At 43.2% G+C, this 17,608-nt stretch overlaps 1 protein-coding gene across 9 annotated transcripts in view; it reads left to right on the forward strand.

The window, feature by feature from the left end:
* The window catches only part of MGAT5 (mannosyl (alpha-1,6-)-glycoprotein beta-1,6-N-acetyl-glucosaminyltransferase), a 397,064-nt gene that overhangs the window by 216,035 nt on the left and 163,421 nt on the right, over positions 1–17,608 (forward strand). For all 9 annotated transcript variants that reach the window (XM_010853631.1, XM_010853633.1, XM_010853634.1 and 6 more), the window contains 2 exons: positions 9,285–9,361; positions 10,239–10,328. In XM_010853631.1, the coding sequence (XP_010851933.1) occupies positions 9,285–9,361; positions 10,239–10,328 (167 nt within the window). The remainder of the gene's footprint in view (positions 1–9,284; positions 9,362–10,238; positions 10,329–17,608) is intronic.

Genomic DNA, 17,608 nt, shown 5'->3' on the forward strand with positions numbered 1-17,608 from the left:
CACATATCAGATTCTTTTCCTTGATAGGTTATTAAAAAATATTCAGTAGAGTCCTTTTGCCCTTCAGTAGGTCCTTGTTGGTTATCTATTTTATATATGGTAGTGTGCACATGCCAATCCAAGTCTCCTAACTTATCTCCCCTACCTTTCACTTTGGTAACCATAAGTTTGTTTTCTATGTTTTTGGGTCTGTTTCTGTTTTGTAAGTAAATTCTTTTTTTTTTTTTTTTTTATTCCACATATAAGCGATCAGTTCAGTTCAGTCGCTCAGTCGTGTCCGACTCTTTGCAACCCCATGAATCGCAGCACGCCAGGCCTCCCTGTCTATCACCAACTCCCGGAGTTCACTCAGACTCACATCCATCGAGTCAGTGATGCCATCCAGCCATCTCATCCTCTGTCATCCCCTTCTCCTCCTGCCCCCAATCCCTCCCAGCATCAGAGTCTTTTCCAATGAGTCAACTCTTCGAATGAGGTGGCCAAAGTACTGGAGTTTCAGCTTTAGCATCATTCCTTCCAAAGAAATCCCAGGGCTGATCTCCTTCAGAATGGACTGGTTGGATCTCCTTGCAGTCCAAGGGACTCTCAAGAGTCTTCTCCAACACCACAGTTCAAAAGCATCAATTCTTTGGCGCTCAGCTTTCTTCACAGTTCAACTCTCACATCCATATATGACCACAGGAAAAACCATAGCCTTGACTAGATGGACCTTTGTTGGCAAAGTAATGTCTCTGCTTTTCAATATGCTTTCTAGGTTGGTCATAACTAGTAGTCCATGAGGCCCTTGGAGAACTTATTCAGAGACAAGTGAAAATTGGTCATTTTATTCTTCAGTGTTGACTGTTCAGATTTCTAGAGTAGAACATGAATATACACAGGGTGTAACAGAAGAAAACATAAATAATATAGGTTTATTTAGCTATTACTATGATTTGAAATTTTGACATTGATTATACTTGGCAATGTATTTTCATAGTCCTCACAATTTCTTTCTTTTTACACATTAATACCATCCTTGAAAAGCTGTGCATAATTGGAAAACTTCATAAAATGTGATTTTCCTATTGACTTCCAGTATGCCTATAGCATTTCTTCATGGGAAGTAGATGGGGAAACAGTGTCAGACTGTAGCTCTGGGTTTTTAGCAAGTCCATGAGGCCCTTGGAGTACTTATTCAGAGACAAGTGAAAATTGGTCATTTTATTCTTCAGTGTTGACTGTTCAGATTTCTAGAGTAGAACATGAATATACTGGTGGTAGTGTGCCTTTTAATACCAAAAGCCAGAAGTGGAAACAATCTTGAGTTAAAAGACAGAGGCCAGGGTTTCAGAATGCATTGTGCATGGGAGGTAATTAGTGAATTTTGTTAAATCACTGAATAAGGAAGGCACTTCATCACTCAGTGCATTCTTGTGAATCAGGAAAAGTCAACAGCTTACTAATATGGCTTCAGAAAGTCCTTTGCAACTCTCAAATTCTTTGGTACAGTGATTGCATTTCTAGCTTCTTGGGCTGAAAACCCAAACAAGACCAACAAAACGCAGACAACCCTTCTCAAGGCGCTCATTGTCCATCCCTGGGAGTCTGAGTGTGTCATGCCCCATTACCCATCATGACTGCCCCAGCTCCTTCAGGGGGCAGAGAGTTTCCTGTTCCTGTGGGCCCTGGGTCTGGAATATGTGTACATGATTCAGTTATAGAAATTAAATCAGTTTTTCATAATGCAGATATAAAGTGGCCCTGAATGAATATTTGCCAAGCTGAGAATGACTGGTGAGGTCACCTTTAATGGGAGATTACATTTCACCATGGCTGATTTCTGTCCGATTTATTGCTATTAACTCCTGACACGAGGCCAGCTGACAGAGGTGCTGGCAAGAGCCTGGTCTCCAGGCTGAGCGCAGAGCTGGAGTCGGCTCCCGGCTGGCGCAGTGCTCACGTGGGCGCCCTGCAGGGGCCATCTGATAACTGGGGCTGTGTGTTCCTATCAGGTGTTCCCAGAGAAGCACTTCCTTGTCTTACACACAAAGCAGATCACTGGAGACCCTTTATCTTTTAAGAGGAAATATGCGTGGGGTACCTTTGGGCGGATCAGGCCCTCACTCATGAAGATGGTTATCTGAGCTGTTGGCAACGGAACTGGACGAGGAGGTTGAACTAGGTTTCCTAAAACTTCCGGAGGTGGACAGATGGTCGTGTTTTTTGAGGTTTCTGAGAGGCTTCTAAAACACTTTTTCTATCTTTTCCCCCCTTTTCTGTTAAAATAGTGATGGTAAGGAAATCAGAAACACTTAACCTATCGATGCCTGTTGAGTTCTAGATTAAAAAATTAATGGCACCGTGTTTTACAAGTTCTTAAAAAGAAATGCCACTTCAAAACACATGTTGCCTTTGCTATAATTAATACTCAGAAAAGTGAGCTTTCACAAAGGAGGCTCTCTTAGGAGGGTCAGCTTTCATTCTGAAATAACTTCTTCTGTGTGGGGCTCACTTACAACCACACCTCTCTTCTTTTCTCCCACCTCCTCCTCAGCCTCCACCTCCCTCCACACACACATCCACTCCCTTCCCCTCCACGTCCTCACTTTATCATCATCAACCAGAAGCTTGTAGCTGACTTTCTTACAGGTGGTACCACCCACAAGCATTGACAGAATCAGATTCAGAGTGACACCTGGCTGCCAGATTCTTGTTACGAGTTTCTTTTTATAACTATATTTCTGGATCACTTTTGTCCTTCAAAATGAGCAATGGTTATCATTAAGTTAATGTGAGTTTGAGTAGGTGAGTGTTCTATGATGCTGCATGGTTGATCGTTTACTTTAAAAACACAACAGCATCTCCATGTATGTGCATTGAACTGCGCAGTTAAAAGATAAAGGTTTCCTTGTGTGGTGCCCAGTGTCTGTGCTTGGTTTGTGACTGCATCAGGACAGTTAGCATAGAACTCATGAAGATCATATCTCACAAAACTATAAGCCTCTCTTTTTAAATACTGATAAGGCATGAATATCAGTAATTCACCCAGGGAATGGGTCCACTTCCTCCCTCTCTGCATAGGAAACAAATCTTTTTTTCACTGCTGCTCCTTCTGTCGTTTTCCTCGTGTGGAACTCAGATTCCTTCAGCTTCTTTAGTGTGTGGTCTGGAACTCAGAGTTTCTGGTTTAGGGATTCCCAGTGAGGAATGCTCACCCCCTTTCTTCTGTGGCTCATTCTCCTTCTCCTCCCTGCACTTCTCTGGAACTGAGGCTCTTGATCCCTTTGTAACGGTAGTTCATTTATTTGTTTAAAAAAAATTCTGCAGAGTTGCCAGGGTGCCCGGCAGTAGGTGGGGGCTAGCCAAAGGGTGGCTGTCCAGCCTTTCAGGAGGTTTATCTGAGGAGGGGTTCCGCTGATGTGTGCCTCACTCTGCTGTATGTGGTTGCTCCTCAAGCCCTGGGGAGCTCCTCGAGGATACAGACCATATCTTTCAAGGATGCGGCTTTGACATCTCAGCACATGGCAAGCCACAGGCTTTGGGGAGAAATTCCAAGTAACTGTGGGCTGAGTTTGGAGGTAGATGCTGAGGATTTTGAAGCCTTTTTCCAAACCATAAGATGAGGTAATTGCCTTCCTTGTTCAGGAGGATGTGGTGAGTGTAAAATGTGACAATATGTGTACCAGCACTTTCAAAAGGCTGGTCATATATCTTGAGAGGTCACAATCATCCACCTTCATTTCCTGAATCACCCTTTTTCTGTTGTCACCATCCCTCTGAGATTGTCTTCACCATTTACTTCCACCCCATTCTCTCCCACTTTCCTTCCTTCCTCGGGCAGAGAAAAGCATGAGTTAAAAACATCTATCTGCCTGGTTCCATATCTCTTGGTCTCTGTCACTTCCAAATGTATAGTTGAAATCCCATTGTGTCTCTCTCAATCTGTATACACATGTTAGGGCTGTCGGGGAGAATCTGTTTCCACGCTTGACAGGAACACCTCGCTCTGGATGTGTTTATGGCATCTTCTGTCACTTCTCCTGCAGTACATGTGCTCTTCCTGAGTTGTGAGCATTTTTGATAATAAAACTGTTCTCTTAGATTCAGCCTAATATTTGATCTCTTACTACTCTGATAAAACAACAGAGTTTTCACACCTAGATATCCTGCGTTTTTTCTAATACCTGGTTGACAGCACCACAGAATCAGTTCAGAGGTGATGTTTTCAGTGCGGGGCACTACTTGGGCTGGTTATGACGGTGAGAAATGAAACTGGATCCTGAACAATAGTAAGAGCTGAGTTTCTTTGCTTGCATTAGCATCTTATTTTACATTTGCATTTTATATTAGTACCTTGCCCTTTCACCGTTAATAAAACAATTTGACAGGTGGGGGAGGGTGGGGAAAACAGCAGGAAGAACCTTCTAGTAACATATCTTGGCAGAATCCTGTCTCCTTTTCTGGAGGGGCCTCATGAGCAGTAAGCTAAATGCCCCTTGAAAAGCAGTCGTGTTAAAAAGCAGAGACATTACTTTGCCGGCAAAGGTCCATCTAGCCAAAGCTATGGTTTTTCTGGTAGTCATGTATGGATTTGAGAGTTGCACCATAAAGGAAGCTGAGCACCGAAGAATTGATGCTTTTGAACTGTGGTGTTGGAAAAGACTCTTGAGAGTCCCTTGGACTGTAAGGAGATCAAACCAGTCCATCCTAAAGGAAATCAGTCATGAATATTCATTGGAAGGACTGATGCTGAAGCTGAAGCTCCAATACTTTGGCCACCCAATGCGAAGAACTGACTCATTTGAAAAGACCCTGATGCTGGGAAAGATCGAAGGCAGGAGGAGAAGGGAGTGACAGAGGATGAGATGGTTGGATGGCATCATGGACTTGATGGACATGAATTTGACCAAGCTCCGGGAGTTGGTGATGGACAGGGAAGCCTGGCATGCTGCAGTCCATGGGGTCACAAAGAGTCAGACGTGACTGAGTGACTGGAATGAACTGAGATTGGAGGCTCTTCCAGAGATAGAAAAGTCTTCTGTTTCTATTAGAAAAATCTAATAAAAACATGATTCATTGGGTTTTTGTCCTCGTGATGGAAGCAAGATGGGGAACTGCCCTGTGAGGTGCTGAGACTCCTCAGGGCTTGGGGGGTAGTGGAGGGTCTTGTTCAGGTTACTTACTGGTGGTTGGATTCTGGGAGCATTTCAACCCCGTGCTCAGAAAAAAGGCTGGCACTTCCTGTGTCTCCCTTTCACAGATCCCACCTACCGCAGAGCCTTCAGCCACGAACTGCACTTCTGGAAGCTGCCATCTATTCAAACCCATCACTGTGTAACAAATAGCGAAAAAAGCCCTCCTAAGATCATGGAAATGCAGAGGAGCCCTGTTGGATTAGCTGACACACTGCTGCTTAGTTAGTTAGTTAAAGTCGCTTAGTCGTGTCTGACTCTTTGCGACCCCATGGACTGTAGCCCACCAGGCTCCTCTGTCCATGGGATTCTCCAGGTAAGAGTATTGGAGTGGGTTGCCATTTCCTTCTCCAGGGGATCTTCCCGACCCAGGGATCGAACCCAGGTCTCCCGCATTAGAGGCAGACGCTTTAACCTCTGAGCCACCAGGGAAGCCCCTGGTGGATTAGCTGACACACTGCTGCTTAGTAGAGAAATAAAAAACACTGAGGTCTCAGCTTAGTCTCCTTCTCCTTGATCCAAAGTGTCAGGTGTCTGTGTATGTGGCAGTGGGGGAGGTGGGGGTCAGGCAGAACATGTGAGTGTTCATTCAGTCCAGCAGCACTTGCTGAATGCCTGGTGATGGTGCAGAAAGACATAACCTTCCCACAATGTTCTCATGTCCTAGGAAAGGGGGTGGACAGATGCAAAAAAGAGAACAGGATTGCTCACTGCCATGGGAGGGCCAGGAGCTGAAGGGGCAGCCCTCAATCCTAACTCAGTCTTGATTGAACATAGGGATAGGGAGGAAGGATCTCAGCTTTCTTCAGGTGGGGATGGATGCTCCAACTCAGTTTTAAAGGAGGAAGGGTGTTAAGTGTGTGGAGGAAGGGCACACCTGGCAGGAGAGTACCTGCAGATGTCCTTTAAAACGTCAGTTCAGCAGGTCTTTGAAGAAGCGAGGATCCTCTTTTGGGGGTTCTCTTAGCATAGCAAAAAGCAGGGTCTGAACCTGTTTTTGTAAATAAAGTTTTATTGGAACACAGCCACACACATCATTCCATTCCCCCTGTTGTGACGGCTACATCCCAGCGACCATGTGGCCTGCCCAGCCTTAAATATTTATTGTCTAGCCCTTTGCAGAAAAAGTTGGCATAACATAGTTTTTTTCCTTGAAACTCTTAGATGATGTGGACCCACACTGCCAGCAACCAGGCTTTGCCTGCACCCTTCATGGACCTGCTGGTTAATTTTATCACCTGGTGGTTTCTCTTTGCCCCACATTAGCATACCTCCACTTCTGGCTCCAAACGTCCAGAACTAGAATAATCCCTATTGTGTGTAACGTAAGAGAGGTACTGACCCCCTAATGCATGCATGCATGATAGGTCGCTCTAGTCTTGTCTGACTCTTTGCAACTCTATGGACTGCAGCCCACCAAGCTCCTCTATCCATGGGATTCTCCAGGCAAGAATACTGGAGTGGGTTGCCATGCCCTTCTCCAGGGGATCTTCCCAACTCAGGGATTGAACCTGAGTCTCTTATGTCTCATGCGTTGGCAGGGGGCTTCTTTACCACTAGCACCACCTGGGAAACCTACTGACCTCTACGGATCCCTTAAATGTTCAGTTACCCGCAAACTTCAGCAGTTCTAGACTCTGCTTAGTTTCTCGGAACCTGTGCTGCCTCTTATTTGCTTGTTGAATGTGAGCAAAATTGGAATTAGTCATTGGAGCAGTAGTCATTGGAAAGTATCTTTCTTTTTTGGTAAGGCAGCCCATCTGTCTGAGGATACTGGAGCTGGCTGTCGCCGTGCGAGTGAGACAGAAGGGGAATTTTCGGGAGATCCACCATTCAAGCCTGCGGTTATTTTAAAAACAAAGAGAATTCATTTCCAGAAGCAGCTGTGCATTTGAAACACTGCTTTCCTGGATATAGTGATTGAAGGTTGTGTGGAATTATACAGCAAATGCCAACTCTTAAGCACCTGCCGTGGTCTCTGATACCAGCCGATAGGAGTGCCAACCAGGCTTTTTACAAATGTTAACTTATTTAATAAGACCTGCATGAAATAGAAGTGCAGCGATTCTGATTTTACAGATGGGAAAACAAAGACTCCAACAAGCTAAGTGTTTTTTATGTTATCAACTAACTGACAGCCTCCAACCTATGATAAGGAAGATACTGATTTTATGCTCTAGTTATCCTTAGCAGGTAGAATGCTCATTGAAAAGGCTCAATCAGGAGGTCTGGGGTTTCTGTTTTAGACTCTCAGATGAACTGAATTTCAAGGAACAGGTACAACTAAAATTTCCCTTTGCACTGACTTCTGTTTTAGCCCTAGCAGCCATCAACATTGTTTAAATACCACTGTCAAATGACATTGTAGTTTGGGATCTAATATCTGACCAGTACTTTGAATTGAAAATGGTCAGCAGTGAGAAATGGGGACATTTTCCAAGTGTGTCTGGAAAATATAGTTGGTCCCAGAAGAGAAGCATGTAGGTTTAGGAGTGTCCTAATTTCCAACTAAAATGATCATTCCTAAACAAAAGCCTGATCATAATTATCTTCTCCTTAAAATTTTCCAGTTCTCCACCAGCCATGCCCTTAGCACAGAGGCTAGAGTCTTCGTGGCCTTTCTGGTTTGGGTCCTGTCTGACTCTCAGTTGTTGTTGTTCAGTCGCTAAGTCATGTCCAACTCCGTGAACTGCAGCACTCGGGGCTCCCCTGTCCTTCACTGTCTCCTGGAGTTTGCTCAGATTTCATGTCCATGGAGTGGGTGATGCTATCTAACCATCTCATCCTCTTCCTTCTCCTTTTGCCTTCAATCTTTCCCAGCATCAGGGTCTTTTCCAGTGAGTCAGCTCTTCGCATCTCAGTACCTCACCCTCATTCACTCTCATCAGATCAGGTCCTCCATGTGGACGTTTCGCTGAACACCGTCTTTACCATGTCCCCCTACCTGGCTCACTCCTGCACCTTCACATCTCAGCCGAGATGTCTCTGGGTGCGGGAAGTCTTCTCTGATGCTTGGAGACTGGTATGGGCATCCTTCCCTGGCCCTCCCTAATATAAGGCCTTTTAAGCTACTGTTCAGTTGTTGACCAGTTTGTCTGCTGTCCATCACTTAACTGTAAGCTTCTGGAGGGCATTCTTTTTAGTTTTGATTCTGTAGTTACAAGGAATAGGAGTCCACTTGAGCTTGCTGATAGAAAGGGAGTTATTGGGAGGAAAGATTGGAAGAATAAGGAGATCTTGGTGGAAATATAAGAACTGGGTCTGTAAGAAGTTGTACCTTGCACAAGCATCTTGGGGCTTTCTGTTCCTCTGCACACCTTCACCTCTCTCTCTCCTGGGCTGCCTCAGCTCAGGCACTTGTGTGTTTTGTTTTATTGAAGTATAGTTGATTTACAGTGTTATATTAGTTTCAGATATACAGGAAAATGATTTCTCTTTTATATATATATATATATATTTTCATATTCCTTCCCCTTACAGGTTATTATAAAATAGTGAATATATTTCCCTGTGCTGTAACAGTAAGACTTTGTTATTTATTTTATATATAGTAGTATGTACCTGTTAATCCCAAACTCCTAAGTTATTCCTCCACTACGCCCCCCACTTTCCCCTGTAGTAACTGTAAGTTTGATTTCTGTATCTGTGAGTCTATTTCTGTTTTGTAAATAAGTTCATCTGTACCACTGTTTTCAGTTCTGTAAGTGACAAGCACATGTGTTCATGAAGCTGCTCGTGGCCTCAGTTTGTCCTCGTGGCCCAGCCTGGCTTGACCCAGGGACCCTCCTAATCTCCTGGCTTCTTTTCCTGCGCCCCTCAGCCCCGCCCACTTGTTTGTTTTCTCGGTTTCACAGTTGCAAGTTTCTAAGTATTCACTATGGTTGGCCTGACTCTTCCTTTCAGACTTGGCCTCACCCGTCACAGGTCTCCGACCACCCTGGAGACTGGCTGTGGTTGGGTCAAGTCCTAACTGCAGACCAGTCAGCATGTCACCAGCTGGAGGGGTCAGAGCCAACGTGGTTCCCAGGATAGACCTCTCTTTTCTGTTTCTCTTTCTGCCCCGCACTTGCCATGAACTTGATGGTATCCTTTGTTCTTTTCCCTCTTTTTCAGATATCATTAATGGAGCTCAAGAAAAATGTGTATTGCCTCCTATGGATGGCTACCCCCATTGCGAGGGGAAAATCAAGGTAAGTCAAGAGTGATATCCATTTACCCCCTCCTCCTCGACCTGCACTGACAGCCCCTGGCTTCCCCTTCCCTCTCTTCTCCTCCCCAGCGATGCAGATGGGTGATCGAACCCTCTTTAAGGAAGTCATGTAGGGGGTGTATCAGCCCTGCCAGTTTGGGGCTGTGGCCGTGACAACCGTTCCCTGCTTATGCCAGCTCCATGGGATTAGTCAACAGTGACTAACTGGTCAGACTGAAAGAGCTGGGGCATTGCAGGCACCTGCTGTGTCTGAAATTGCGTTTCCCTCTTTCCCATACTCCAGCGGGTGATCCTTCAAGAGCCAAAGACAAGGGGCTTCCATGATTTAGTGTCCAGCTCCCTTCTCCCAAGTCCCCAGGCCTCAGCTGTGAGGTCTCCAGATTGTTATTTAAATGTCACATTTGCGTGTGCAGTTGAGTGCCCAGACGCTGTTGGCCACTCTGACTCTTAACGTTTGTTTGTTTGTTTTTCACTGCATTTATGTGGCCAAACCTTGGGGAGACCACTCCCTGCTCAGTAGCTTTCAGAGAAAAGTTTTCTGTTCAGACATCACTTAGGATGGCGAGACGAGCCCCAGAGCATTTTAAATGGCTCCCATATGGGATTTAAGTGCACACTGTGCTCCTGCCTTGATTCCCGTGCTGTTTTCCAGGCTCCGTGCTGGGGCTGGTGTGACTGTAGGTCTCCAGGAGGGCACTCTCATGCCAGGGTCTATGAGGCACTTGCTCTTGAGAAAACATCCCTCCCCACCAGCGCTCCTGGGCTTTACTGCTGGAGGAATCTCACAGCCTCTAGGCAGACGTGCCCGCTCAGTGAATGGCTGCTCACCAGTGCTCTTCCTCCTCTGGTTGTTTCAGTGGATGAAAAATATGTGGCGCTCGGATCCCTGCTACGCAGAATACGGAGTGGATGGGTCCACCTGCTCTTTTTTTATTTACCTCAGTGAGGTGAGAGGCTTCTTGTGTCTTTCGGGGGGTGGAGTCGATGTGTGTGGTTGGTCTGTTCCGTAGCTAAGCCTGGAACTTGAAAAGCTTAAAAATGTATATTGTTTTTATGTGAACAGTTTATGATTTCCTTTTTCATTGCTCTCCTCTGTCCCCAAGTAGCATGATTTTCCCCCCCCCCTTGAGGAAAAAAATAGTCTGAGTTCACTAATTTTTTTTTTTACCAATTAAAAAAAATGTAGTAAAATACACATAACAAAATGTACCAGCTTAATCATAAAGCGTACAGTTCAGTGTCATTAAGTACATTCATGTTGCTGTGTGACCATTGCCACCATCCATCCATCTCCAGAACGCTTCATCTTGCCAACCTGAAACTGTTCCTATCAAACTGTGACTCCAGAGCCTCCTCCTTCTTTCAGCCTCAGCAACCACCATTCTGCTGTGTCTGCCTCAGATTCTGATTACTCCAAGTACTCCTATAAGTGAAATATACAGTATTTGTCTTTTGTGATCTGCTGATCGCACTTAGTATAGTGTACTCAAGGTTCATCCATGTTATAGCAGGTGTCAGAATGCCCTTCCTTTTTGAGACTGAATAATATTCCATTATGTATACAGACTGCATATTGTTACCCATTCATCTGTCACTGGACACTTGGGTTGCCTCCATCTTCCATCAGTTGTGAATGGTACTGCGGTGAGCATGAGTGTACATATAACTCTTTGAGACCCTGATTTCAATTCTTTTGGGTATATATCCAGAAACAGAGTTGCTGGATCATATGGTAATTCTATTTTTAATGTTTTGGGGAACCACCAGACTCTTTTCCATAGCAGCTGTGCCGTTTTACATTCCCACCAACAGTGCACAAGATTCTAACTTCTCCACATTCTTACCAACACTTGTTATTTTCTATTTTTTCTTTTCTAATGGTCATGTGAATGGGTATGAGGGAGTATCTCACTCATTGTATCGCTGGTTGTATTTCCTTACTGATTAATGATGTTCAGCATCTTTTCATATGCTTCTTGGCTGAGTTTGCTATTTATTGTACTTACAGACTGAATTATTAACTTTCTCCCTTTTTTCCACCTTTTTATCTAAACTTCATTTTCATTTGTACCCTTGAATTTAAATAGAAGCTTGTTTTTTAAGAGTCATAGGGCATTTTTACAGACCACATGGAATCTGTTACGTGCTTCAGTGATTCATTTCACCTTTAGAAAGGTTGATGGAGTGGGGTGGGGTTAAGACTTTATTCAGAGCCAGCTACAGGAGAGAACTGAGCAGGGAATGAAAACTCCATTGGCTCTATCCCCCATCCCTTATGGGCAGTGGCAGTAGCCCTCGGAGCTTGTGGAACGGATGCTGGCTAATCTTTAAGGCTGTGCGCTGGGCAGGCTCTTGGCTTCCATCTCCCTAGTTTTGGTACTGTTGTTGTTTATCCAGTACTTAGTAACATCTCCCTGGTGATCCCGTGCAGAGAGGAGAATCCCTCAATTCTGAGGCTAAATGAAATGTTTTTGCCATACTTTTCCTTGTGGGGTTCAGGTGTCTCTCCTCTGTGGCCTAAGATGATGGGGGATGGAAGCCAAACCAGCATTGCTCTAGGGCATGTGGCCCTGGAATCTGTGGGATTTGTCCCTCTTGGCTTCCTCTGTAAGAGTCAGACCTTTTTTTTTTTTGGATGCGGTTGCTCCATGGCCACCCCAGGGCCATCATGGGAACCGTCAGAGTAAATGATAGTTAAAATACCTCTTGGAAATGAAAAAGCTCTGAGACTTGGGTGTGTGATGTACCTTACTAGCAGGCTGCTGACAAGTTGATTCTGTAGTGTGTACTTGAGTGCACTGGGTGCTTGGGTGGCCTGGGGCCCGCCTCCTCACTTTCTTCTCCAGAGGAGTAAGGCCTGGGGCTATGGGTGAACCTTCACTCCAGTGAGAAGTCAGCTAAAGGCACCTTTCCTGCCCTGAGGAAAAGTCCCTCATTTAGTTCAATTTTCAAAAAATTTTTTCCCATTTCCATTTGATAGAATTTAGCCACAGTCTAACTGGGCTCCCTGATTGACAAACTGAGCTAATTTCATGCCTCCCTAACCGTTTGCATCTTGGGGAGGACTGCTGAAGTGAAGAGAGAGGAAGAGGATTTGAGGTGCCCGCTCCAGCCTGGGTCTTCATTTCCTGAGCCAGAGCTCGGGAGGTGCGGGAGAATTCAGATGAAGAGGACCGCGATTACATATGACCTGGTTCCCTTCCTTTGAAACAGCCACCCTACCACTACCAGAAGGGAAGGAAGGATGTAGCTAAGATGAGAGAAGAGGGAACCTCTGTGGAGGTAAATTGAGAGGAGTGTGGGATAGACTGGGCTGCATAAACATGTGATAGATCATGTAGACTTGACGTTGGAGCCTGGGTGTCTTGTTTCAGAACCTTTAACCTTTTTTTTTCTCCTTCCTGGACATGGAATGGTGCTTCGTTTGCCTATTCTACTCTTTTCTTATGCAAATGATCAGACTTTTCTTTTTGTTCCACTGAACTCAGTTCAGTGAGCACTTATTGAACATCTGTTATGTTCATTGATTGTCAACAGTTACTGAGAATTCATTTGCTTGGCACCATGCTATGCATTCATTATCTTTAAAGTCTAATAGAAGAGAAAGCATGGATACAGGTAAATTGAGCCAGGAAGGGGTCCTGGGAAACAACTAGGAACTTCTTCAAAATTTTAATGTGAAAATTATCTTGAAACTCTGGCACTCAAAGAAAATATTTTTTCTTTTTTCGAAGCATCTTAATAGATACCCTGTAAGAGAAGAAAATGTTATCAATATGAGCCTTTCAATAGTACTGTCTTAGAGCCTCACACTTGACTTCAGCTTCTGTTTCTGATGCTTGCTAAACTCTGTGCTCTTGGAAAAGTTGCTCTCTTTGTGCCTCAGGTTCTTCCTTTATAATATAAAAGTTTTAATTTTGTTTTTAAAGAATCTACCTTGTGGATTCCTGAGTCTATATGGGACCATGCTTAGAGTAGAGCCTGATAAATGATAATTATTTTAACTGATGCTTTCATAGTAAGTTTTTTTTTTTTTTTTTACTTTACTTTCGAGGAGGGTATTTAGTTTTTTTATTGAACTATGGCTGATTTACAATGTTGTCTTAGTTTCAGGTCTATGTGTGTGTATATATATAAAATATATATATATATATATATTCTTTTTCAAATTCTTTTCCCAAATACATGCCAAGTTGCTTCAGTTGTGACCGACTCTTTGCGACCCTATGGACTGTAGCCCGCCAGGCTCCTCTGTCCATGGGATACTCCAGGCAAGAGTACTGGAGTTGTTTGCCATGCCCTCCTCCAGGGGATCTTCCCAACCCAGGGATCGAACTTGCATCTCTTCTGTCTCCTGCACTGGCAGGTGGTTTCTTTACCACTAGCGCCAGCTGGGAAGCCCCCTTTTCCTATATAATTACAAAATGTTGAGTATAATTCTCTGTGATATATAGTAGGTCCTTGTGGCTTATCTATTTTATATATAAAATAGTGTGTGTGTGTTACTCCAAAATTCCTAATTTATCCCTCCCCCACACACACCTTTCCCCTTTGGTAACCATAAGTTTGTTTTCTATGTCTGTGCACGATAGATTTTTGATGTTGCCATTATATGAGTACAGTTGTGGAGTGTCATATAGCCCGGGACATTTTCTGTTGGGACCTTGATTTCCTTTTAGAATTAGAATGAATTTCTGGTTCTCATTCACCAATCTCATTTAATTCTAGATCCCTAGACTTCTAGTCGGAGAAGGAAATGGCAACCCACTCCAGTGTTCTTGCCTGGAGAATCCCAGGGACAGGGGAGCCTGGTGGGCTGCCGTCATGGGGTGGCACAGAGTCGGACACAACTGAAGCAACTTAGCAGCAGACTTCTAGTAATATAGAAGAATATAGTTCTCCTTGGCTTCCTTTCTCAGGATGTGATGCTTGTTCACATTAAAATCATGAACTGGATGTGTGTAGCTGCAGTGCACTCTTGCCATTGTTAAAATAAAATTATTAGAAATGATTCCTAAACCCTGTTAATTCTGTTCTAGTAGTCTATAAATCCTGGACAACATCTATGGCTTTGTGGTGCTGTTTTTGTCTATTTTTTTTCCTCTTTCTTCACACTTTCCTTCTTTTGTTACTTCATTTAACCTGTATCGTATGCCAGCTTACTCTTGCAGTTGGGAAGGTGATTGACAGACATCTTCATTTGATTTTTTTTACTTCGTCAGTGAATACACTGGTGACTTTGATTCTTTTCTTAATCCTTATTGAAGAGCAGGAGATGAGATGATTAGCATCACCGACTCAATGGACATGAATCTGAGCAAACTCTGGGAGGTAGTGAAGAGCAGGGGACCCTGGTGTGTTGCAGTCCATGGGGTTGCAAAGAGTCAGACTTGACTTAGGGACTGAACAACAACAAAAATTGAAGAGCCAGTTCTTGTTTCCATGTACGTTTAACTTCAGAGCTTTGACAAATATGAAAGAGGACATGAAGTAAAATATCTCCCATAGTCAGTCACTAGTTGAATTGAGGCATTTAGATTCAGACCAGTCTTAGAAGACGGCACTTTTCCTGCATTTTTCTTCCCCTGAAACTTCTACTCTTCCCCTCACCAACTAGTAGTCTACCAGCCTCTACGGGGACTCTCAGAAGGTAAAGCCATCAGTGTTTACCCTTCGTCATCCCCACAGATGCTTGTACTGTGTCTGACGCTGTGTTAGGGACTGGGTGTGGTGCTAAAAGTCTCAGCATTGCCCTTCCCGGGTGGCAGGCAGAAAGAAGAATGAAGCATGAGTGAGCCTGTGTGTCCCGGACACCTCCAACGCACAGTGCGGTTCCAACCTCTCCCCAGCTCTGAGAGCTGCATCTTAGAGGCTCCGAGAGGTTTAGTTGCTTAGTCCCTCTGCACTCACCATTACTGTTGCCCTTTCACATCGAATGAAAGCTGAGCTCAAATGAAGTCATTTGTCATCGTTGCCTTTGCGTTCAGTTCTATTCTCAAATCCACCTGTGTTTGACATACAGCTCTAAGTTAGCTGGTTTCCATTAATCAGTCTTCATTGCTCGTTTTCAAATACTCATAATTTTAATGATTTACTAGCCCCCTCCCCCACCAAAACAGCACCAATTCTCCTGAAGATACAACTCATGAAAACCAAGTACTCAGGTGGGAGCAAATGAATGATTCGTGTCCGTTAACCAGCTTGCATTTCCAGATCATCGGGCAGTTCATTTTCTGTATCTGTTTTTGTGAGCCACGTAACTACTCCCGTTAGAGACAAGAGCCTATCAAGTAATTACTCTGAATGTCATTGTTTCAGGTATTATTAACTTAGCCCTCCGAAGAGCCTTTTACTGCTATCAGCTTTTACACAATTGAGAATAAATGTCTTTACCCCTATTGATATTATATTGATAGATGGTGCTGATATATTTGATGCCCACACGTTCTTGCTGTCTACACAATTATTATAGCAACTAGCAACCATCACACCCTGCCAGACTTCTTAATTTGTTTGTACTATTTTTTTAAGGACTTATGTTGCCATTCAATTGCTCAGTGATTGATTGCTAGATCTTAGGATGTGTACAAGCTGTTGCTTCAAATGCCAATTTGGACTGGTTGAGTGAGTGACTGTATGTGTCTGTGTGTGTGTCTGTGTCTGTGTGCACACCCACCGGTATGTGTGAGTCCCTCATAAAGGAAGAAAAGAAGCAATTTCATGCCTTACTCATCAGTCTGTTTCTTATGTTTCAGAAAAAAACAGACATAAAGCTCTCTGTGTCTTCCTGTTCTCCCTTGGCAATATGTAAAACTAATATTGGCTGAGCGTGCTATTAACCTTGAGTTTAAATTCAGCGTACTTAATCCGTTGATTAATGCCAAGATTAATGCCCAACAGCAAAGGCTGAAAGCTTAAATGTTTGTGAATGTGAGCATGAAATGAAATCCTAATAACCAGTACAATGATTTGGATTTATGGACTATGTTGGCTGCTAAAGATATCTTGGAAATGGTGTCTCACAGACTAATTTGTCAAAGTGGGCCGTGGTAAAGAATAGACTGTTCAGGTTGCAGGAGAAAACCTGAATGAGAAAATATAACTAACATCTTGGGACAGGTCAGGGAGTACTTTAAAAATACCACTAGACTGTTGCCTGAGATTACCCACACACACCTTTTAAATGTTTAGCCATTTGACACAGGAAATTCTCTTTCTGTGAGATAATATATTTTGGCAACACAGGAGGTGGCAGAGATTTATGATCTTGTTCTTTTCAGTTCTTGAATTCAGCCTTTATTTTATCTTCTTTATCTGTGTGTTTTTTGTGGCTTTTATTACCTGAATTCTAAGACATCTTTAGAAACCACTTTTTTAAAACAATCCTGATTTTACCAAACAGTATTTGTCGTCGGCTTAAATGATCTCTCAGTTTCCCTCAACCTCTACCTCCTTCTGAGTTCGTTCTTTTATGACCACTCCTGTTTGTCAGTTTCACATACTCAACATTTAGTTTTATATCTTTTTTGTTTCTCTTTTTAAATTATTATTATTTTCACAAACTACAACATTTAGATTGAGATTTCTTACTCTGACCTCCACCTTCCAGAAATTAAAAGGGACTTGCCAAACCCCAAACCATTACCTGTTTGCTCTTTAGAAACATGTGGCAGATGGGGGCTTTGATGCAGTCATCTCCAATTTGTGTTTTTACAAACTTTTAAACATTGTCTCTGATCATTCATATTATATACCAGTAAGACATTTGTAAAGTTTTATGTTTTAAACTTTTTTTAATGTGGAAAATGTCAAACCTATGTAAAAGAAACAGATATAAGGAAATTCTGTATGTCTGGGACACAGATTCAATAAGTGTCAGTTTGTGGCCAATCTCATTCATTGACACTTCTCCCAGATGGTTATTTTGAAGCAAATCCCCCAAATCCCATCATCTGTGAATGTTTCACCACATACCTTTAAAAGAGGCTCTTTTTTAAAACTACTAAAACTGTTCCGTATTTTTAAAATCACAGAATTCCATAATATCTTCGAATATCAGATTACTATTCACATTTTGTAGACCATTTTGTAACCTGAAGTTTATTATTTGAATGGAGTTTCAAGCAATAACCATAAATTACAACTGTTGGTGCCCCTTGTAATTTTTCACTGACAAAACTTTACTTGCCTTAGAAGCTGTTGTTGTACTCTGTACTCTTAGAAGAAT

Source organism: Bison bison, unplaced genomic scaffold (genome assembly GCF_000754665.1).
Source record: "Bison bison bison isolate TAMUID 2011002044 unplaced genomic scaffold, Bison_UMD1.0 scf7180017864330, whole genome shotgun sequence".
NCBI lineage: Eukaryota > Metazoa > Chordata > Mammalia > Artiodactyla > Bovidae > Bison > Bison bison.